Here is a 25,016-nt window from a genome sequence, read left to right as displayed (position 1 = left end):
ATGAATAAGCATCTGCCTGACAGCAAAAACATGTTAAGTGACTTGGTGACCAGAAACAGAGATGTTTATCCTGCAACGCCTTTAATACACACACACATTTCTTAGACAGACTTTGCCTCATCTGAAAAACCAATTAACAAAGTGAAGAAAACAAGTGCATCATTGTTAAAAAATAAAAAATAAAATCCAAAGAAGGTGAGACTAACTATCATATTCATAACCAAGAAGGCCAAGAAAAAAGTAAAATTGCCATTGAAACTTGACCAAGTACCAAAGCAGCCACTGGTGTGCCTAAAAAAGTAACAATCACAGAAGCACTAGAAGTTTTTGGTGGACCTAGTAAGTGAGAATCTAAAGCAGGGGTCTGCAACCTGCGGCTCTGGAGCCACATGCAGCTCTTTGGTCCCTCTGTGCGGCTCTTTCAAGCTTTGATCAAAACTAACTTTAAACTGAATTTCATTGGTTCTTATAACAAAAAAAAAAAGGGCTAGTTTTAGCAGTTTTTCTGTCATTTCTTTTGCGAATATGTGAATATTAGAACTAATAGAAGGAGTAAAACATACTTTAACTTTATTTAATCAAAGTAGGATACTTAATTTTTTCACAATTAAAATAATTTACCAAGAACTGCATAGTTCATTGTTATTTTCGGGGGGCAAATAACATTATTTTACCTTCTTTACAAGAATCTTGTTTTTTTGGAGGTTTTTTTGTCTTAAAATGTAAAAATATCAACAAATCATTAGATATTTTCAACTTTACAACGGCCAAAAAACGAGCCTACCCAACTAAACTAATGGGTCAGAAAATTGTCCTCCAACAACCTTAAAGTGGCCCGTGGGCCACCAGTTGAGAATCACAGTTGCAACAGGTTTTGTGGCTCTGGACACGTTTAATTTAGTGAAGAAAAGGGCAGAAAAAGCTCTTTTGATTGTAAAGGTTGCAGACCCCTGATCTAAAGCCAGCAAAGCCAACAATGTCTTAATTTATTCCTCTAAAAATTACTTCCACAAACCAGCTGTATTTGCAACAGCATCGAGAAAAAGCATTAAGTTGAATGAGTCCAGACTAATGCCATTTTGAAAATGCTAAAAAGATGTGAAACAACCTGTAAATACCATGACAATTCAAGGAAACCTGACTTATTTTACATAATCAAATAAAAGGTTTACATCTACAGAGCACACAGACTTTTTCTGTCTGGGTAAGCATCTTTAAGGCACATGCCTGTTTTATCCTTTGGTTTGATATAACCAAATCAAACAGTTCATCTTTTAACTCTAAAGACAGATGTAACCAAAATGTATGTATTTAACTAATGTATTAAAAAACAGACACTTTGATGATAAGTAGCTTTCTAGCCAAAACACCAGAATTCACTGCTGCTGAAGAACTGAAATGCAAATTATTTTCTTTAGTTTTTACAAGACAGTTCAGCAATTTTCAGCAATTTCTCCAGCTTTTAGTCTTTTCTGGACAAGCTCAAGTGTTGTATCCACATGCACGGAAATAACATTTTTATCGATCTTTACACGCGAGTGTTTGCTAAACCGACACAGAAATTAATTTTCCCAAAATGTCAGTGCTTGCTGTTAAAGGTCAATTAGTGCAAATCAGAGACATAAGAACAGAACGACAAATACAACAACACCCAACTGTGGATTTGTATGAACTTTGCAAAGAACGAGAATCTTTAGTAGCTGAGGAGCCTTTTATAGCTCCAAAACCAGCAGTTAGATTGTCGATGTCACACGTGAGAAGGGGTTAAGCTCCTACGGCACGCACATCAACCACAGGTATGTGGTAATAAAATCCACATTCAACCACAGCGTAACATGCAAGGAATGTTCTCTGAGTGCTTTACTCTGCACTGATTTGGGGTGGGGGGTTGGGGAGGGATCCTCACCCTTGTTTTGGAGCCTGTGTGGAGGAAAGGTAAAGCTGTAAAAAGACAATGACAGTGTGCTCAAGCCATCAGACTCCATCCAGTAAGTTAGCCAATTTCTTTCTCATTAGAAATAAAGTACTGGTGTCGCCACTGACGGGGGGGGTCAAGCCACTGTGTCAATAGGCATTCCATGCATCAACCCATGGGGGGCACTTAAACCCCTGACCCCGCCATCTTGGTCATTTGGAACCAAAAAAAGGTGTGCAGCATGGCTCAGACCCTCTGACACTGCCCCACCAGGCTGGGAATGCAGTGGCACTGTGGGGGGATCGTAGGACAATGAAGGGAAAGAAGGGCTCCACTGATTCAGGGTTGATTGGGTTACAGAGCTTCAGGATTAACTCCATCTTACTATGCAACAAAAAAAATGCCCCACTATCTGCTAGTGGGGTGGTAGTGGTGGGGGGGGGGGGGGGGGGGGGGGTTATATAACCACCATCCTTTAAAGCTCAAGACCACTTTTGATATCTTTCTGAAGAGAAACAAAAATGGTGCAAACCGGTGCCAAGCGTAAAGCATTCGCATCTTGCAGCTGAAAGAGCTGTTGCATGGTACTGTCTGGGAAGAGGAGCCAAAACAGGCTTGAATGAAGCCGTTTCACACCTGCTTTATTAAATGATCTTGGATGAATTTTCATTTAGACTTGCTACACTTCACTACAATATTTTTTGCCATATGGCACTGACAGTCTGCAGGACATATTTCAGGACGCTGTTCCGAGTGTGTGCATTTGTATTTGTGTGCTCTTTGAGTGAATTTGTTCAGCAGGTGTCCAGGAAGCTTGAATGACATGCTTATGTGCTCAGGACTAATTTAGATCACTCCATGTGCGGTAAATAAAGTATGAAAGTAGCAAAGGTACTTTGCTGCTCTCCTTAGCTGCTAATTCAATCCTTTTCAGTTGCTAGGGAGAACATATAAACTAGCACACTGTCCTTCAAATGGAAAACATACATGTTCACACTGTGCACAATCACCCTGAGTCTGGTTGTTACTTGAGATGAAACAACTATTGGGTCTTTGTGACCAGAACTGGAAGTTTTATGGTTAGGCTGGTGAACAATTGGTCACTGTGAGTGGGCATTTCAGTTAAATATTCTCTTTGACTTTGTCAGTCTTGAGTTTTTTTTCCCCCTGGTGATTAAAAATTAACGCCCATTTTCATTGGCCACTATTACATATATCTGTCTGTGCCAGTCAAATTAACATAATAGCTACATGTGAATTTTTGGTTAAACGTTTTGTTTTTGAGGGGTTTTATTTTATCATGAACTGACTACAGCTAAATCCACCCACTCTGTGCATTTACTTTGTCTTGCAAAGATCTTATTTTTTGTTTTGAAATAGTCAGTTCATAATTGATACACAATTAACTGTTTTTAATCGTTTATAAACCCCAAAACTATTCAAATGGGTAGGTTTTTAGTGTTTGTATTATTTTACAATGACTTTTTCAAAAAAGTTCAAGACAAAAAAAACAACTGGACTTTATTTGTAACAGAAGACGCTTTGCTTCTGCGAAACAATACTTCTGCATATGTATCTAGCTTAGCTCAGATTTATAACTCGAAGCCCACACTCTGTTCTTTGAAGTGAGAAAGCTCCTCAGATGAGATGCAAAACATCTTCTGTTACAAATAAAGTCCAGTTGTATTTTGTCTTGAACTTTTTTGAATTTACCGTTTACGGCACTCTCAGGACATTATTACCTGCAGTGTTCCCTCAGTGCAAACCGAACTAGGCAAAAGGGCCTTCTCTTACTCCGCTCCTGTTTCCTGGAATATCTTGGAAAAAGATCTGAAGCGCTCGACCTTGACCTCTCTAAGAGACTTTAATCATCTGCTAAGTTTATGGCAAAAACCAACGCAGACAAGTTCCTGTTTTTAGTATTTTACATCGCTTTATAATCTAGCTGTTTTTGTTTAGTTTTTATATCATTTATTCAGTTTAGTTTTTATTTTATATGTTTTTTATATGATTGTCTATTGCTGTCTGTACGAGGCCTGTCACAATAACAAATTTACTGGGCAATTAATTGTCTCAGAAATTATTGCGATAAACGATAATATCGTTTGAAATTTGATATATAATTACTAATTATTGTCAAATTTAAGAAGAAATGTTTGTGAATTTGTTTCACATGTAGTAAATTTTTCCGACCACCGGATGGCAGTATAAGACTGTTTGAACCAAAGGATGGATAGCGAGAGAACGAGCAGTGTGTCTCTTAAGAAAAATGGGAGGGAGGCCCCTTGACGTGACACGGGCTGTCTCTCCTTCCTTTCGGTTCTCAAAACGGCAGATACTTGGTGTGGTTTGAGCTCTTTAGCATAGCATTTTTCACACAAAGATTTTAATTTAAAAAAATCAATAAACCAGTTCTCAGCTTCTTTTTGCAGAGAAAAATAAATTTTACACAAAGGCACGGGTTTCAACCGTGAATTTTGGAGCTTCGACAAGACGGAGGTTTTTTTCCCCCCCGAGGTCGGCCTGTTAGCGTAGCTCGTAGCTTAGCTTCTCAACTTAGCTGCTTTGAACGATCCAAAAACGCAATTGTGGATCGTTAAAATGAATTTTAAAGAGAAAAAGAAAGGGAGGGGTCAGTGAAGAACACCGGAGTTGAGCCTTTTGTCATCCGGTGTCTTCAGAAGAAAGAGACACGAAGAAACGATAAAGCCGATAAATGAAAATGAGGTTGATAATTTTCTTTGATCCTGCGATTAATTAATGTATTGTTTATCATGACAGGCCTAGTCTGTACTTCATCTGTGTTCTTTGTTTTAAACAGGTCCCTCTTGTAAATGAGTCCTCGAGGCTCAATGCGACTAACCTGTATGAATAAAGGTTGAATGAATGTCCTGGATGACTGAGAATCTTCACCAGTGACTTCTCTTCTTGCATCAATATACTAGTCAAACAAAGTGAGCTCGATGGAGCTTCAACCTTGGACTCATGCAAATAACGACCTTATATAGACTTGATAATGAATTATTTAATCAAACAAAGATGGATAGATCATGGAAAATAATTAGTGTATTGTCTGCGGTCCTGTTAAAGTAAAATGTGGCTTGGAAAAGGAAAACAAGAAACGATTAACATGTGGGCAAACATGTCTGGCGCTTCATCCTAACATGATTGAAAGTGGGAGAATAAATGAACAGACAGGTTTAACTGTAGTCATTAATGTTCATCTCCCTGTGTTCTTGATGGGAAACCTCATTAAGGATCTGTTGGTAGCAGCTGGCTTCGTGTCCCTGCCCATTACTGCTCCACTACGCCAAAACCTCCGCCACTGGCCCTCCCACCCATCCCCCACTCCATTCACCTCCCTCGTGTCTCATATGACATCTGTGTCTCGGGGTCCTGTGATGGAATGCTGCTCGCCTGTTATTTCTCCGCAGGTGCTCCCTGTTGGCTGCCATCCATTTCGCAGCCATGCTGCTGCTGTGGCTGAGTGACCTGTCATAGTCTGAGACAATGAGGGGAGGTGACAGTGGAGCCCAGGTTCAAGGGACAGCGCTCGGAGAATAAGAAGGAGCTCGTGCAGCTGCTTGCCATCACTGCCTGTTGCATCCAACCGGATGGAAATCCTCACCTCTGTACTGCTCATCCTTCTAACAAACCAACCTCCTCTTCTTCATGCTTCACACACAACAAATCACCATCTAAACTGCACACTTCTAAATATATTAAATTCTTATCTACGTTAGGAAAAATATCAAAGTTCATGCTCAGTAATCCAGGTACAAATCCAACAGTGTTCAGTCAGGTCATCTGGACGTTTCTTTTTTTTTTTTTCTGAGACGTTTAGTCCTTCATCCAAAGGACTTCTTCAGTCCGAGGAGCCACAAATAAACTGGCAAACTGGGGTCCCACAAATGCCACACGCATAGTGGAAAAAAGTTTGCTGGTGGTAAGATGGTTTCTGGGGCTCGCCCTCTCCCCCGTCAACTGTCTGAGGCAGCCATGCCAAAATGGTTCAAAACACCAAAGTTCATGCTCAATAATCCTGACTGAATAAGTCATTTGGATGAAGGACAAAAACGTCTCAACAACAACAACAAAAAAACGTCCAGATGACCTGAGTGAACTTTGTTGGATTAGGAAAAATACTGTTGTCCAGACGAGAAGCAGAAATAAAATGTTGAAATGCTTTAGCTTGGTGGTGATAGTGTTAGAACTCATAGTGTTGAAATATAAATGACAAAAGCTGATAAAGGCTTGTGGTATTTGATATAGTTTAACATTTCCTGTTAACAACAAAGCTTTTTTTTTTTCAAGCACACAACCAAAGTGTAATGACGAGAGTGTCGGACAGATCTTGCCAGAAAAAGAAAAATGTTTAAAAAGTAAAAGGAAAAACTTAATGTGGTTTAAATGCTCAACACAAAAAAAACAAAACAATGGAAGGCATTCACAAAGTAGGCTGTGATGTCATCGCTTTCCCTGAAATCTCAGTTTGTCAAGTACAGACGAATGGGCCCAAAATAGAATTAAAATAAATAAATCTTCCTCGTGGAAAATTTTTTGGAAAACCTCAATTTGTCTTACAAACAGCATGCACAGAATCAGTTTCAAACGTGCAAGAAAAGGCTTGTTCGTTCATTCAACCTTTGCTTATACAGGTTAGTCCCATTGAGTCACGAGGACTCATTTGCAAGAGAGACCTGTTTTAGAGACAACATATAAAGTACAGACACAATAAACTACAATAAAACGCAATTAAAATAAAAGTAGTGTTATAAAACAATAAAATCAAAGTGCCATAAAACAAGGTAGAATACTTAAAACAAGAACATATTTGCTTCGATGTATGTATTGACCTCATCAAATGTTTAAAATCCCATAAAGAAATTAAGGGATTTTGAACATTTGATAAGAAACATTTGATATTCATTTCAGTATGTGTGTGTCCAGAGAACCAGTGTTCTGTGTGGCTCGGTGCAGCCGTGTTTACGAGCCTGATGGGCTTAAATAATTTTAATTCTAAACCTATGAACTGAACAAAATACTAGAAAAGTTCTCCAGAAAACTTGCTCTGGAATCTGTGTCCTCTCCTCGTACGGACTGCTCCCTGTCAGCAGATGAACTAGTTCCCTGTCGTCTTCACATCACAGCCCGGCTCTTATCAGACTCCATAAAACTGAGATAAAAATCTTCCCAAAGGGTCAAGGACGACGCATAAAAGGGGGCATTCATCTTTTGTAGAAAGAGGAGGCATCTCGTTGTTTTTACTACCAGCCCTTATAGGTGACTTAACACAAAAACTACGACGTTTACCGTGGATTAATCGTCACTGAGCCTTTGGGCTTTATGATGGAAAACTACCGTATTTTCCGGCGTACACGTCGCTCCGCCCTCTAAGTCGCATCAGTCCATATTTGTCTAATAAAGTGGAAAAATCCATAAATATGTCGCTTCGTCGTATACGTCGCATCTATTATGCGGCACCGCTGACACGTCGCGTTTGTTGCACGTCACCGCTGACAACCCGGAAATGTGGGCCGGTGTGCCAAAAATCGATGAGCTGCCAAATGGCGGACGCGGGAGCGTGCACGGAAGGACTTTAACAAGAATTTAACTAGATTAACACTTAAAAACAATTATTTGTTTGCTCAAAATTATAGTAAATGTGTGTCTCAGTCTAATGTTTGCTCATGCACTTTGACGGTCAAATCAGCTGTATTTCAAAACCCGATACGCGGAAGTAAACGTGTGCACGCGATGAGTCACTGCACAAAATTTAACAAGAAAAGCACCTAAACAATTATTTGTTTGCTCGAAATTATAGCAAAGGTGTGTCTCAGTCGAACATTTGCTTAATAAATGCACTTTAATGTTGAAATTAGCTGCATTTCGCCAGGGCGATGCAGCTGGTTTGACAGTTCCAAGCAACGAGCAGAATGAAGGTGGGGAACTATGGCAGGCTGATTGAGTCATTAACAGCTGGTGAAGATTCTCTATCATCCAGGACATGGTAAATTCAAAAATGTTCAAGACAAAAATAATAAAGTATAAAATAAAGTATAATAAATAAAGTCCAGTTGTTTTTGTCTTGAACTTTTTTTGAATTTGTCATTATAGCCACGTTTACCTATTACATGATACAACAGCATGCCATACTACTATTATTACTCTGCTGCCAACAAGTGGTTGAAAGTGGTACTGCACAATTTCTTTTTTCAGTCAGAGTGAATGAAAACTGTCATATCTCAACCAAAAAATGATTTACAAATATGGGGGAAAAAATCCATAAATATGTCGCTTCGGCCTATAAGTTGCAGGGCATGTAAATTATGAAGAAAAAAAATGTGACTTATACAGCGAAAAATACGGTACAGTTTATTGTCTATAAAAACAAGACTAGAAAGCAACTGCACCTTGCAAGAGCTGCAGAAGGAGCACGAAGGAGCAAGAAGGCAGAATCGAAAGTGACAGACAATTCTATTACATCACAGAAATGTATTAAAGTGGTATTTTCAGCATTTCAGCTGCCTCCGCCGGCCTCTGTTAGCTGCAGACGAGCTCAGAGCTGACGAGGAACTGGTTCCAATAACACAGTGCGACCCCCTCCCTCACCAAACCAGCTCCTCGCACACAAGGGAGCCTTTATCTACCCCTGAACTTTTCAAAGAGTCATTTCAGTAGCAGAAACATTGGTTAATACTGAGAGATTGTTTTTAACAAGTCACCATAGCAGCAGGTGAAATCAGAATTTAAAACAAACACTGGAAGGTTTACTGGAAAAGAAACCATCTGATTTAAACATGACCGCGGACAGAGGCTCTACTGGTTTTAACTATAAACCCAGGATTGTTTAAACCTACAAGTCTGCAAGTCAAGCTGCTGCACAAGCTGAGACAGTGGCATGGAAAAATACAGCGCGGGACAAAAAAAAATCATGGTCCTTTTCTTGCTGACGCTCGAAGAACACTGCGCCAGTTTTGCTCGAATGTTTAGTGGTTTCTGTTGGATTTTTTTTTTTTTTGAATCTGACAAACCAGTTTCTAACTTCGTAAAGCGAGCCGAGAAAAGTTCTGGAGAAAACGCAGCAGCTTCAAAACAGGCCTGCTCTGCAGCCGATTACTGAGCAACTGAAGCAGCTGGAATTAGATTAAATGAGTTGCCAAAAAAAGAATCAAAAGAAGGAAAAATATCTAAGTTTGCCCACAGTTTTCCAGTGGGAAACTGACATTTTTGTCTTTATTTTAAACACATTCTTCCAAATTATTATATAAATGAAGGCCTAGGATTCCTCAGAAGTATGTATATCGCCCATCGCCTTTCATGGCAGTGTTTCAGAGTAAAAGCTGTGATAGTTGCAAAAGATGCTCAGCTACCACATCAAATTTTAGCTCAACCTCTTCAAAACTCAGCGTTAGATGCATTTTTATGCTGGCTAATGCTAACTAGCTGTGGCAACCATTTATACTTCAAGTTCAAGTAACTTTATTGTCATTACCATCACATGTGGTACATGAAGTGGAACGACATTATGTACACAGGGTCCCAGTTACATACAACAATAACAAAATATAAAGTATAAAAAGAAACAGTATATAAAGATCTACAATATACACTAAGATATATGCTAAACGAACGCCAAACGGTACGCTAAAAGATGTAAGATATACTCTAAACACTAATAACGTAAAACAACAGCAGCAGCCCAAACATGAGTCTGTGGCGAGCAGATGGGTATGAATGAATACAGCGACATGAGATAATCAGCAGCATAAGATCAGCAGCAGATCAGTACTTGGACCAACTCCAAAAGGTAATCAGTTGTATACATACATCTAGTTTTTTGTTTTTTTTTTTGCTTTGTTTTACTAAAATCAGTCCAGTGGTTCATAAGATATTTTGCTAAAAGACAAACAAGGTAAACTCTCAATAGTAAATGGTAAAAAATTCAAATAAAGATCCTGCAGAACCTGCTACTGTTGAGAATGCTTATTTTGGGTCAGTCTCGGCTCCCATCACATCAACTTTTAGGTCATTAATAATTAATAATGATGTAACACTTCAACTTGGATTATGTTTAAAGTCAAATTTATTCATGACATTTACTCTCTCTAAAACAATGACAACACTCGAACAGTGAAAATTTGTAAATTTTCACAAATCTAAGCTCAACCTGTTCACAATCGACAAGTGAAAAGTGCACAAGTAGTAGTGCATTAATCGATAAACTTGACAAGTTTCTTAAATTAAAAATAAAATAAAGTTAAAACAGAAGCCTTTTTTATTGGTGAAGTTAATTTTATGGAATGGCCGATATTTAACTTTATCGCTAATATCGACCGATACCACGCCGATAATATTGTGCATCCCTAACAATGATAACTCTTTTGATGTTTTTAAGCATTATGGGCTGTGGAACATCTTCATATGGGTCGACTCCAGAATCTAAGCAGTTATAAATGCAAATTCAGTTGGTACTTCTAGCAAGCTATGTTAAAATTTGTCCAGTGCTTCGTAAGATTTTTTTGAGTGCAAAAGACACAAACACACACAGACTGAGGCAAAACCAATACTGTCCACTTTGGCTGCGAGCGATAATCAAGAGTTCTTCTACCACCCAAGTTTACAATTTACAGCTGAGCACCAATCTGTAATTTTAAACTAAGTTAAGCTTTTAACAAGAAGAAATAATAAGTAGTGTGACTGTCACTACTTTCCTGTCCTGAAATTTGCTTTCCTAAAAATAAAAAACAAACTGAACAAAAAAAAAAAAAAAAAGGCTTCTGGGCCGTCGTGCTGAATCCGAGCCACCAGGGTTCCTCTGCTCCACAGAGCAGACTCAGGACCAAACGAATACGCATGAAGTTTGTTCAAACAGCAACACTCTCTGAACTTTGTTAATAAAAACAGCTGTTTCTCAGATGGTTGGCACATGCCTATTAAAAAAAAGCCCACTTAGAGATCCACACACGTTTTCAGCGGTGTCTTAAGCTGCCAAAACCCACAGCCGGTTTCAAGACGATGGCAGAGAGTTCATCTGGGCCGTGCTCACAGTCCTCTCTCTGTATCTGGCTGCCCACACACCCCTTCAACAAATGAAAAGTTCCTTTGATTGAATAAAGCCTGTTTACGTGGGAGAGTGATACCTTAAGAGTGTGTAAATGAGATCTCTCCCACTTACAATGCAGCCAAACAGAGCGCAAGAACAGGACAGATCATCATGTTTCAGGCCAGATAAACAGAAAACAACTAAAGTATTTAATGCCAGAGTTTGGACTAAAATCATCTTAATTTAAAACATGGAGTTGAAGGTGTTCTGGTCAAACCTCCAAAATGTAATCTCATGCAATATTAATATCTCAAGAGGTCATGTTAACACTGTGTATTACGGTGACTCTCAGTTACTACCACACCAAAATCTTGGCGCACTGTAAAATTGAGTGGGTTGTGGTTATTTATGTGGTTTTTAGGGTCAGTAGGCTACAGCAGCCATCTTGAGTCGGGTTAACTGGAAAAGTTAATTTGGTTTAGATGATTCCTTCATGAGATTTCCATTTAAATGTGTCCACTTCATGAGATACAGTAGTCCTCCCTCGCTACTTCGCAGTTCGACATTCACGGACTTGTTCTATCACAGTTTTTCAAAGTAAGATTGAACACGAGAAAAAAAATAATTATACAGGACACATGACTGTCGACTTTAATATTACTCACGTGATCGGGACAGTTCTGTATAATGTACAGTAAAAGTTAACTAAAAAAAATACTTAGGACAGGTGCCGCCATTTTGTAATTTTCTCTCAATAAGCCTACATTGTATCCCTGTTCATAATGACTACATTTCCCAGAAGGCAACAGTACCCCACCCAGAAGCCCTGTTGCCTTCTGCTGAAATGTTAGAAATGTTAGTTTTGATCTGATCAAAACCAGTTTGGCACTTATTACAGCGGATGCAGAGAGAAGCACGGAACCCACCAAACCAGAGCAGAAGAGGACCTCCAGACCCATCAGTGAATCTTGAGAGGTAGTAGCCGGCCCACAAGGACTTGTGAGGGGGACACGTGCCACCGAAGGTCCGGCGCTCTATCCAAAGCCCACTGGGACATTTTTCATCTATTTCAACCGGCCCACGAGGACCTCCGAGCCGGGACGTGCTGGTAAGTAAAATTTAGTAGCTACATATACTGTAAGTATGCTGTTAAAACTAGTAGGTTTAAGAGTTTAGAAGATTGATTGTGGGCTTCATCGCTGCAGGGTAAGTCTGCAGAAACAGAACCGAGTTGGACCGGAACCGAGCCGCTGTTGTTCTACAAAGCCTGGTGAGTAAAATTTAGTAGCTACACATACAGTACTGTACGTATGTTGTTAAAATGGCATAGGTTTAAGAGCTTAGAACATTGCAAGAGTGTGGGAAGGGTTTATAAAGCCTTAAAATATATATAAATACTAAAATAAATATAACGTTGCTACTTTGCAGATTTCCACTTGTTGCAGGGGGTCTGGAACGTAACCCCTGCAATAAACAAGGGACTACTGTATTTCACTTCCTGACGGGTAAAAACATTACTGCCTTCCTTTCAATGGCAGAGGACAAAAAGTCAAACACATATTCAAGAGGAATTATTCTTGATTAGGAATAACAGCTGAAAGCACACTACCTTTACTGGACAAGAAGGATCAAATATTATATTTGACGAGCTGCACTGATTCTTGCGCGTGAATAGAACTCCAGTTTAGCTTGAACTTCACTCCTGAGAGAACCTTCAGAGTAAATGCATCACGTTCTGGACGTCCTCCAAAACAAAGACGACGGAGACGGATTCATGTGCGAGAACCGCAGGACGTCGGACCTCCAGCAGCTACAGCGCAACGCAAATGAAGGTTACTAATCTATCTTTCAAGAAGGCTATTAATCTCGCTTAGTGACTGCTGGAGGAAATTAATTCTAAATCCACACACGATTGAAAGTATGCGTAGGTTGAAACAACTAATTTACCATAAAAGCAAATGACTCCAAAACCATAATAAACTTGCATCTTTATATTTTGCACAGCCCATGCAAAAGAACTAAAAAAACATACTGTATGCCCTGAAAAATGTAGTTTTAGTTTTATACTCATTTCCATTTTTTCCTGCAGTTATACAGTAAAATGAGGCGACTGTGCTGGTTTGAAAATGAGAATCTCAGCATTTGATATAAATTAAAGGTGTTCTTATTTACCAGGACATGCCTTTGATATCCCTATCAAAGATTTTTTAACATATAAATCAACTTCACACTGATTATCTGAAGCTCAAGCACAGTTAGCGTCTGGTGCAGCTGCCACAACCTGGAAACTTTAGGACAGGAGCTCTGCGGAACGAAAAGTAACCAAAGTTTTATTCTTGGAAAATAAAAGCATTCTCTCAGTTTTGCTGAGCTTGCACAAAGATTATTTTGGAAGAGTCATAAAGGCCATTCCTTAAAGGGGAAAGCTTCTCTTGCAGTATACTGATTAAATCCATCATCAATATGCACTTAGGCTGCATTTTATAGCAGTTCCAACCCTGGGCCCTGTAATTTCTCTATAGTGAACCACTGGACGATGACACGCCGCCCTGGAGAACATGACCAAATGTTGAGCAGAACATCAGTATTACAAGATTTTACCAGGAGAACATAGTTTGCTATTCAAGCAGTCTATAAACGTGCCATCAGCTCCGATCCATAAACAGCCGATAGTATCTCCACGTCGAAGAACTTTATTCTTATGTAAACACTTTTTATTTTGTTTTGCATAACTTCAAGTTCAGGGAAAGTGTGCAGCAATGTTTGGTCGAAATGGAAAAGATTTTATCAGACGTCTTTAAAATTGATTCTATCTCCTTTTTTTTTGGACATTGTAAAAAGTTCAAAACACAACCATCGACGGTATTCACAAAATTTTAGATTTTATATATGCACATACGAAAGAATAAGCACCCTTAAAAAGACAAACGCACCTCGCAGCGCTTATAACTCAGTAGCTCGGGGTTGCGTACACGTAACTGTAAAGTAGCAAACAGGGGTGACCGTTTCAGATCTCCAGAGCTTGACACAAGCCGACTAATAGCTTAAGTGCCCAGGAGGACGCTGACAGAGATGACAAACCGCACTCTTATTGACAGGTAGCCATAACTCCCGCCTCTTCCTTCTGTGTGCATGTCAGGCTGGAGGAAACTGCAAGCAGCTCTCCCAGAGGTTGTTAAGCCTGAGCATCATTCAATCACAGCAGAATAGGACGGCCTTGGAGAGCACAAAAGCACCTCAGTAGTTTTGAATTTGCTTTTGTTTCTATATGAAATGGAAAAGGAAATGTGAGGTGAACTCTGTCTTCTGTCAAAGACAAAACTGTAGATGATGTCTCTTGGGTATCCAAGACATGAATCATCCCATGCAGAGCAGTTTGGACAAACTTACAGTCTCTAGACATTATTTAACTTTTTCAAAACCCTAGCAAGTCTTTTTTTTTTTTTTTACATGAAAGGTCAGGGAGACATACAGACAGCGCAGCTAGAAATGTGGTTCTTCTGATATCTTTTTCAGCACAGCAGGAGCTACTTTAAAGCGTTGTGAAGTTCAGCTTTTAGGAAAAGTGCTCTTGATGTTAGCAGATCTCTGACCAGCCCATTTCTGAAAACATGAAATTGGCTGGCTTTCAAAATACAGAGAACATTGGGTTTGGACAACACCTGAACGCCTCTTTGCACCATATGAAATCAAAAGGTCCTTTCTTCATTTGAGGGTAAACACATTTACAAGAAATTACCTTTTTACCTAGTTAATGTCCCTACAGAAAAGTAATTATTGACATGTTTCCGTACAACGTCAAAGCATGTGGTTTAAGGCAGTATCTCACTAAACTGCAACTAGCTGAAGACAAATATGCAAAAGACGTGCAAATTTTGTGTTGGAATCACAATGAAAACGTACATAGCTGTGACTAAACTGCAACATTCCTACAAATGACATGCATATGTTTTGTTGCAAGTTAAGTCGCACCATGTCTCGATTTAACGTTTGATTTACCAAGTTATGCACAAGGAAAATCAGTGAGGACATCATGAAGACTTTGTCTAAACAAGGTACGTCGACAACATTAACTATGTTTACATATACGCAAACATTTTTTGACAGAATTGAAATGTATTCAGATTAAATAATTCAAATATATCGTTTACATGGGCACAATCCGTGCACGACGAGTGTTTACACGCAGCAGGTTTTTATTCAGAATAGAAGTACTGACATGCGCAGAGTGGTAAACTTTCCGTATAAAAAAAAACACAGAAGAAGAAGTTCTACTTCCAGGATAAACGTAAACAAACCTGAGCGCTAGGGGTGTAACGATACATCGATTTAAATCGATATATCGATTAAATTATATTGTGGCAAAACTAAAACATCGATTCACATCGCCATCTATAAAATATGCTTTTATTTTGAAATCCCCATGGCACATCTGTGTCACCATTCCAGTGCGCGGCTGCGCTCTGCGGCCGCCTCAGCAACATGGCAGACGAGGCAGAAAACACAGATAATGAAATTCACTCTCCTGCTGGTTTTAAATCAACACTGTGGAAATATTTTGGATTCTGACAGAAGGACGGCTCAACAGACAAAACTCATGTCGTATGCAACAGGTGCCGGTGTGAGTTAAAATACTCGGGAAACAACTAATTTGTCTGCTCACCTGAAGAAGAAACACGGCATTGATAGTCATGTTATGTAAGCTCAATATCTATTTTTGTTTCTTTATAACTGAAAGTTAATCAGGGCAATTTTAAGTTGACTGGTTTAAAAAAATGCACTTAAACATGAGAAATGTGAGACTATACTGAACAGGTCGTTATATATATATATATTTATTTTTTTTTTTCATTAATTAAGAAAAGTTTTTTTTTTTTTTTTAATGCCTGGTGCCTGTAATAACAGAAATAAAATGGTTAAATCATATTTGAATTGTTTTTGTATATTTATTTATATGTAAATGAGATAGGCATTTCAATTCAATTCAGTTCAAAAATACTTTATTAATCCCAAAGGAAAATAAAGTATTTTTGAATTGGTCATCTCATTTACATACAAATAAATTTACAAAAAAAGTACAACTATTTGTGTATCACAACTATTTGATATCACAATATATTGATCACAGACTTGTGAATTGAATAGAATTGAAATCTTATTGTGACTTTGTGATACCGAGAAAATTCATATCGTCATACAAACAAATCAATACAATATATCGTGGTGATTTACACCCGTACTGAGCGCCCAAAATGGACCCGCGCCAGGTTTTAATGACGGTGGAGACGTTACTGTACCCCCCACTGAGCTACAGGTAACACAGCTCAATGTGAGCTCTTTCAAAGTTTCTAGTAGAAATGTGTCGCTCACCGACAGTTTTGCTTCCCGACATATTACCATCTAGTCAGGCGGAAATTCGTGAGGTACACATAGGTCGCGCATGTGCACAGTCAGGTCAGTTTTCCACGATTGGAAAAAAATGAACAGATTAAGTGTTTACATGCACACCGTTGGGATTATGAATCGGCATAAACCACCCCTCATTCAGATTACAAATTAATTCGGATCGAGCTGAATCCACAAACAGTAATCCAAATGGGACGTTTACATGATGCATTTTTATTCCGAAAGGCATTTAATTTGATTACTTATGTCCATGTAAACGTAGCTAATGTCATCAAACAGAGTTGAGCAACGACGCAAAGCTCTTGGCTTCTATGTAGTTCTCATACTTCAAACTTGCCTCCGTTGCGAAAGAATACAAAAAGATCCAAGTGTCGAACAAGAGACAAAACCATATGTTTGCAGATTTCCTTGGCTTGCCCTTCAGGACAAAGTTTTAAAAATCTGAGGCAAATGAGGATGTATCCTGGGTGTCTCATTTTCTAGGTTTACCTGGCACAATGAGCTGGACAGAAGCTCTATGATGGTTTGAGGATTTATAGGAGAGATTAAATCTGCCAGCTGGCCTGGGATAACGGGGAATACCCACAATAAACTGGTGGAAACAGGCATGTGTATGAACAGATATGGGTATTTCAGTCACGAAAACAGCAGATTTCAAATCACTGCATTACAGATTTGATAGAGGCAATTTGACTGACTTGCCCCTGATTAACTTTAGGTTTTAGAGCACAATGCCAGCTTGGCTTACCATCAAAACAGTGCGCCACAAAATAATCCAAAACCAACCTTCGCCTCAAATGCAAGAGGGACAACCAGTCTTAATTAGAAATGCAGTTTTAAGCAGCATGCTAAATTGTGAATGATGTTTCAAATTATGGATTTAATATTTCAAAATGTAAACGAAGTCACATTTTAAGTATGACACACCAGCAGTGAAGTTCCACACTAATGTGCAGACGTTTGATAGACTGAGAGATGAGAACAATCCATGTGCACTTTAGGGAGTGTAATATTGTAATGATCCAAATAATTGTTAAATTATTACATTAAATACATATTGTCATGGTGAGAAGTGTATTCATCTACTTAAATCTTGCAGTTTAATCTACATTGTAATTTACATTTTAAACTAAAAATAGTCATGTCACATGAAAGTGCGTGACTACGTTGCTGGCACTGAAAGGCTGCATGTTCTTGTTTGTATCTGTGTATGTCTGTATGTAAGCAAAAAATAATAAATAAATAAATTATACGATTGCTTTTTTACAAAACTATGACAATGTACCGTATTTTCCGCCGTACACGTCTTTCTGCCCTATAAGTCGCATCAGCCCAAATATGTCTAATAAAGTGGAAAAATCCATAAATGTGTTGCTTCGCCGCATAAGTCACATATATTATGCTTCACCGCTGATGCGTTGCATTTGTTACGCGTCACCTCTGACAACCCGGAAATGTGGGCCGGTGTTGTGCCAAAAATCGATTGGCTTCCAAATGGCGGCCACCGGAGCATGCACGAGGGGACTTCAACAAGAATTTAACACGAGTAACACTTAAAAACAATTATTTGTTTGCTCGAAATTATAGTAAAGGTGTGTCTCAGTTGAACTTTTACTTAATAAATGCACTTCGATGGTCAAATCGGCTTCATTTCGCTGGGGCGGTGCAGCGAAATGAAGCCGATTTGACGGTTGCTCCAAGCGAGCAGAACGAAGGTGGCAGACTATGGCAAGCCGATTGTGTCATTAATAGCTGCTGAAGATTCTCAGTCATCCAGGACATGGTAAATTCAAAAAAGTTCAAGACAAAAATAATAAAGTATAATAAATAAAGTCCAGTTGTTTTTGTCTTTAACTTTTTTGAATTTGTCATTAGAGCCACGTTTACCTATTACATGATACAATGGCATGCCTTACTACTCAAGTGCCATCTAGCGGCTGAAAATGGTAGTGTTCCATTTTTTCAGTCAGAATGGATGAAAACGGTCATATCTCTGCCAAAAATTGGTTTATAAATATGGGGGGAAAAGATAAACGCTTTGCTACAGAGTATAAGTCGCAAGACATGCAAATTATGCAAAAAGAAACATTACTTATAGGGCGAAAAATACGGTAATCATAGAATGCATAGCTAAAACATGTTGATTTTTGGAATTAAAAGTGATTCAAAATGGTCACTACAGCTAAATAACCTTAAACACAAAAATGGGTAGAGCTCGGTCAATTTTAAAGATGGTGAGCTAAAGTTTGGTGTGGTAGTAGCTGAGAGTCCTCCCCAACACTTGTGACTACATGAGTACTACTCATCCCTGTTCCATACAATCATTGGACGTATATCTAAACCCAATATTCTTCAACCTAGGTTGAAAAGATGTAATCACAGGAGAATCAAACAGGAGTAAGGTATAAGTTATAGCTACTGTCATCCATTGCATGAAAACAAAAGTAGCAACAAGCAGACCCCCCCTCACCCCCCAGCAACAGGAGATGAGCACCATGTCCTAATGGGATGGATTCATTAGAGAGGCAGATGAATCAAAGATTTTGCCAAGTTAGCAATTATCCATCTCCTCGTGTACAGAGGTCATTAGGGCCTCATGAGCGATTGGAGGCCATAAATAAATGATCAGTAAATAGCACACTCTACACAGCAGAGACCGCTTCCAAGTCTGAAAAACCACCCCCCTCCCCCCAATCATCAACATCTGACATAGATTCTTCCATTTTGAGCAAAAGATGAAGCTGAAAAAGTCATTTGCGTAAAAGATTAGAGGAACTTTTATCACATTGCTTATAGATTACAAGCTGAATCACTGGAAGAGAAAGACCCGCTTTTAAGCAATTCCTTTTATTTTTTCCTTCAAAAATTGCAACGAAGGACCACCAGAGCTTTCCAAACAGCACAAAGGTAGGAAAATGTGCTCCTAACAGCAGAGTCCACAAAGAAGACCTTAAATGCGCCAAAGAAAACAACAGTTGTGTGTTTTTTTTTTAAGTCTTTGCAATGTTGCGTCTGAGGTGGTCCTCGAGGATAAGACCCCAGAGAGTGCACTGTAAGAGCAGAGGATTGCCAAATGTTTGCACATTTCAGGAATATATTTGTGCTGCCCACTGGGAGACAATCAGCACACAATTCCCTCCCAGGAGGGTAACAGAGATAAGATAGTGCCTAAAATGGATTTTACACTCCTCTGACAGAGGCTTGTTTACAAAAGCCTAACTTATTAAGGCTTTTGAAAAACCCAAACTTCCACAAGCTGCAGGGGACAAAAGTAGCATGGCTCAGCTTCGGGTCCCCCCCACCTCCACCACCAAACAAGACCTAGTGAATTCTTTGAGCCGCAGATCTGCCAGCTTTGATAAAGATAAGCCCTGGCCACAGTCAGGACCTCCAAAAATGTGCTTTGAATAGACAGATATTTTCAGGGAAGGGGACCCTCACAATTAGTAACGTGAGACTCTCTGCATGCGGGTCCCAGTCCAATTCTCTGGAATCAATCAAAGCTCCCAAAGGGACTCCCTGGACCCCCTTAATCTCAAGGTTTTATTACGTTCCAGACAGTCAGCCCGTTTCACCCTACCCCCCATTTCTCTTTTGTACTGATCTCCACCAAAGCCAAGGAGTTTTTCCCCCCTTCTCTCTCTCCATCTCCTCCACTACAGCAGAGCACTTTTCATTCAGGAGAGGGTCTTTCATCAGGCTCCACATGCAAAAGAGTCCAGCAGCTAGCAGAGGCCCCATCATGCTTTCAATTTTTTAGTTTCAGTTTGACAGTATAGTCATTTTGCTCATCACAGGAATAAGGCGAAAAAATCTGGGCCACGTCGCACAACAGTCACAGATATTTTCCAGACCACATGCTGCTGTGCCTGATTGTGCCTTCCAGCTCAAATGACGAAGATGTGACTTTGTCAGGAATACAGAGGGTGCGTGTGTGTGATCATTTCTTCAATAACTGCTTGTTAATCATGACTATCCACTTTATCTGGAGCAGACGAACGGAGAGCTTCTAAACAGGCTGTGTGTGTTTGCAGAAAGTCGTTCTTATCAAGGGTGCAAATGCATATTCATGTACCGGTACTCTGATTACTTATCCGTTGGTGATTATTGTCCATTTTTACGCTCTGCAGCTTTAAAGAACATGCAAATTATACATCACAAAGTGATCTCGATCTGGAGTAGTAGTGTGCCAGGACTTTTAGTAGCGGTATATCGCACATTATCGAAGTTGGCATAAAACTAAAGAGGACTTCCCCCAAACACGACGACGGGATTTTGAATAAACAAGTGAGAAAGAACATTTTGGAGCGCCAAAACTCATGTATACTTCACAATAGGAACTTTGGGTCACAGAAAGGTGGACTTTTGACAACTAAACTAGCATTTTGATATATTTAAACAGTGTTTGTACAATCGCAGTTTGTTTCGTTATCTTTTTTCCCCCACTTAACTTCACAGTGAATTTTGAGCTGCCTAACTTTCCAAAAATTTGCCAACTCCTACAATCCTTTTAGCACACCGTATCTAAACGGGTATTGTCTTCTTTCACCGGCGGCTGTGGCTGAATGGTTAGAGCAGTCGTCCTCCAATGGGAGAGATGGGGGTTCGATTCCACCAGCAGTCACACGCCTAAGTGTTCCTGGGCAAGACACTGAACCCCTCATTGCATCTGATGTGTGTCCCATCGGTGTATGAATGTGATCTAAAGCACTGATTATTCTTTGTATAGATCTAGTAGAGTGCTGTATGAATGGGTAAATGAGGACACAGATTGTAAAGAGCTTTGAGTATCCTGATAAGATAGAAAAGTGCTATACAAGTACAGTCCATTCACCGTTTACTGTATCTCTCACCTCTACTTAATGTAATCTTTATTCCAATCAGAGTGCAGCTAACTAACCTCAGCTTTCATATCCTTCAGCTATATTTTTACTCAACTTCTCTTTTGTCTTCTAAACTGGCCCGTACCTCTCCCATAAAACGCTAGAAACGTAAATTTAGTGGCGCAACCTTCATTCGTTCTTCTCTCAGTTTAAGAATTTCAAAGAAACAACTTGCCGTTTTCTTACAGGGACTTTGCTGAACTTTTCTCACAGGTTTGCCGCTGCTGTCGTCACGCCGTATTGTTTTACATTATTAGCGTTTACCAAACATCTCAGCTCTTTTAAGTGCACCGCTTGGCGTTCGTATAGCGTACTTCTCGGATCCTTGTATACCGTTTCTTTTTATACTTTATATTTCTGCTATTTTGGGGGGTGTAACTGGGACTCCCGAGTACACGAGTCCACCTCATGTACATGTGATGCGAATGACAGTAAACTTGGAACTTACAGTTTTTTTTACACAGGAAGTTTGCTTGAGGCTTACTTTTTAGTTCCTGTCTGCCTGTCTTAAAGAGAGTAGCCCACAGACACAGGTGTGATGCACCACCTTTGCATGAGCTGGAACACTTCTTTTGATGTCTCTCTCTCAAACATGGACATTTGCTGTTTGTTTTTTCTCTCAGGTTATTCCAAACATTCAGCACACCTGCAGAAATGTCCCAGCTGCTTCCTAATCTTTTACCCCCCCCCCCCCCCCCCCCCAATATTAAAAGTGCCCTCTCCTCATAACACCTAACAGAGGCAAATGGATCGTGTTTATCCATCTGCTGAGCTTGTATTGACGCCCAGGTAATGAGATGTCTGAGGGTCTGATGGTGCAGGCCTATTATCGGACACTGATCACTCATGACTCTCTGCTTCGAGGGTTCTGGATCCTTTGCAACCACAGCTCATATTAAAATTAATAATAATAATAATAATAATAAACACTTCTACACGAATGAGCTCCATGGTTTGTTTGGGAAAGCCCCGTGCTCAGACAAAAGGACGGAAGGGACGCTTGTTGCTCTCCTGGTTCCACCAGGGCGTCAGAAGAAGTGGCCTGCTTGTAAAGTTATCTGACGCTCGGCTCGTTGTTCGTCTTCACCCCCACTCGTTGTGAACGCGGGCAGGCCTCCGGTGGAGTTAGTGGTTTTTTACCTTTGTCGACATGTTTTGCGGCGGTGGTCTCCGAGCAGAGGAAGGTGAGCCACAGAAGAGAGAGGAGCCACAGAGCTCCCCGCTCCGCCATCACTTTCCTCACAAAGAAATCTCTGCAGGCTTCTCAAAGAAGAACCCCCTCCACCACCACCACCTCCTCCTCCTGGGAAACGAATAAAAAAATAAAAAGAATAATCCTTTTAAATTTAAAATCCGTCCTCCTCCTCCGCCCCCCACCTCCTCCTCCAAAATGCACCCAAAAAAAAAAAAAAAAAGTTCAAAGTCCTAAAATGTGCAGAAACATCCGGAGGCAGGTCGTTTGAAAGCCATGCAGCTGGAAGGAGAGCCGCAGGTTGGACACTGTTCCGTCAACTTGACGAAGCAGAAGAAAAATCAATCCATGGTCACGGAGAAGGAGCCTTAAAAACGGTTTGCGCACCGGCAAAGAGAACGGTCCAGTCTCAGCCGAGCGCTCCGGAGAACAGAAGGAGCTCCGTTGGTGGAGGTGCGGCGGGTGGGGTGGGTGGGGGGGTTAGATCCGAGCAGAAGGAGGAATCAGCGCCGTGGTCAGCTCGCTGCTCCGCGGACGGGACGTGAGAGAGAGCGCCGTGTTGAAGAGCTCGTGCCTCTCCCGCGGCTCCCCGGAAAACAGGGGGCGGAGCCTGACGGAGGTTTGGATCCTGGCCGCCCGGTGCGCGCACTGCGCATGCGCCGACTAAAACCCAGCCTGGGACTTCTTCACGCAGCCCAGAGGAGTTCATACCTGCAGTTTGATTTCACCTCACTCGTGTCTTCTGCACTAATCCCAGAACAAAAGGATTTAAAAGGACTCCGAGCAGTAAATATGACGTAATATGTATTTATACTAAAGTCGTGCATTACATTTGCTGCTTATATTTAAGTTATTTAAGTTAAGAGTTATCCATTTTGTTCTGTTACTTGAAAATTATTATGATTGAAATAATTGTTTGGAAAAAAAAGGGGCAGATATAATAAGATTTTTTCTTCTTTCTGCTGCCTTTCATTTTAAATCTCTTGTATTTTTTTTTTATATTGTTATGGAATTGTTTTGTAATTTTTTTTAATGAATAAACTTTATACCATACCAAGTTAAAAAGAAATATATTACCAGACCATACCACTTTATTTATGAAGCACTTTAAAACAGCAACAAGGCAAAGTGCTGTACAGCAACAACAAACAGGCAAAGAATATTTATTAAAAAAAACATAGATCACACAGAGGTAAAGATAAAAACTAAATAGTTAACATTATAGAATATACAAGTATACTTATTTTACACTAAAAATGAGGAAGTGTACTTGAAGTTTACTTTTATAAACTTTATTTGATATATCCAACATTTTTCAGTCAGGTCATCTGGACAGTTTTGTTTTTTATTTTTTTGTGCTGAAATGTTTCGCCTTCAATCCAGAAGGCTTCATCAGTCAAGGAAACACAACAAAACTGATTCTTCTCCCAACAGCTTACTCCAAAGTGGAACAAACCAGTTCAGCTTGTGCTAAGATGGTCTCTTTGGTACAACCCTCCTCCATTGCTGGCCCTCTTCCTTGTTGACGGTCTTGTCAAGCTGGTTGAAAACAACAAAGTCCATGCTCAATAATCCAGGTATAAAATCCAACATTTTTCAGATTATTGAGCACAGACTTTGTTGTTTTCAACCACAAGCAGAACTGGTTTGTTCCACTTTGGAGTAAGCTGTTGGGGGGAAAAAACAGTTTTATTGTGTGTTTCCTTGACTGATGAAGCCTTCTGGATCGAAGGCGAAACGTTTCAGCACAAAAAAAAAAAATAAATAACTGTCCAGATGAAACTAACTGAAAAATGTTGGATTTTATACCTGGATTATTGAGCACGGACTTTGTTGTTTATTTAATATACTATTAATAGTATAAAATGTCCCAATTTAGTCCAAACACGTATTAAATCAGTATACTTTCTAGTACACTACAAGTATGGTGTGTAGTACTTGATATACTTAAAGTATACTTGCAAAAATGAACTTCAAATGTACTACTTTTTGTTAAGGGAAAAAAATCAGACAAACTGAACAACCCATCCATCCATCCATTTTCTTTACCCGTTTGTTCCATTTTGGGTCACGGGGGTCGCTGGTGCCCATGTCCAGCAATCACTGTGCGAGGGGCGGGGTACACCCTGGACAGGTCGCAAGTCCATCACAGGGACACATAGAGACAAACGAGACAAACAATCATTCACTCTCTCACTCACACCTAGGGACAATTTAGAGTTACCAATCAGTCTAACATGCATGTTTTTGGTCTGTGGGAGGAAACCGGAGCACCCGGAGAAAACCCACGCATGCACGGAGAGAACATGCAAACTCCACCCAGAAGGCACCTGGACCGGGGTTTGAACCAGGGACCTGCTCACTGAGAGGCAGCAGCTCTACCAGTTGCGCCACCGTGCTGCCCCAAACTGAACAACACTTTGCAAAATTAACTGAAATAAAAACAGAGAGCAATGGACGGCAAGCCCTACACACTGGCGCCATCTTGGATTTTAAATCCTTTATGTTTTAACGTTAGAAAGTAAAAAAACACTTTAAACACTTTAATGTTTCTGTTTAGATCTTATTGTTGGT

At 39.9% G+C, this 25,016-nt stretch overlaps 1 protein-coding gene across 1 annotated transcript in view; it reads right to left on the bottom strand.

Annotated features, from left to right (window-relative positions):
• Positions 1 to 22,530, bottom strand: part of LOC119426862 (neogenin) — a 137,838-nt gene extending 115,308 nt beyond the window's left edge. Inside the window, exon 1 of the mRNA XM_037694447.1 lies at positions 22,391 to 22,530. Within this exon, the coding sequence (XP_037550375.1) occupies positions 22,391 to 22,481 (91 nt within the window). The 5' untranslated portion in view covers positions 22,482 to 22,530. The remainder of the gene's footprint in view (positions 1 to 22,390) is intronic.
• Between the last annotated feature and the right edge of the window lie 2,486 nt (positions 22,531 to 25,016).

The sequence above is a fragment of the Nematolebias whitei genome, chromosome 2, assembly GCF_014905685.2.
Source record: "Nematolebias whitei isolate Nwh7 chromosome 2, NemWhi1, whole genome shotgun sequence".
NCBI lineage: Eukaryota > Metazoa > Chordata > Actinopteri > Cyprinodontiformes > Rivulidae > Nematolebias > Nematolebias whitei.
The sequence above is the reverse complement of the archived record's forward strand: the minus strand, read 5'-3'. Positions and strand labels throughout refer to the sequence as shown.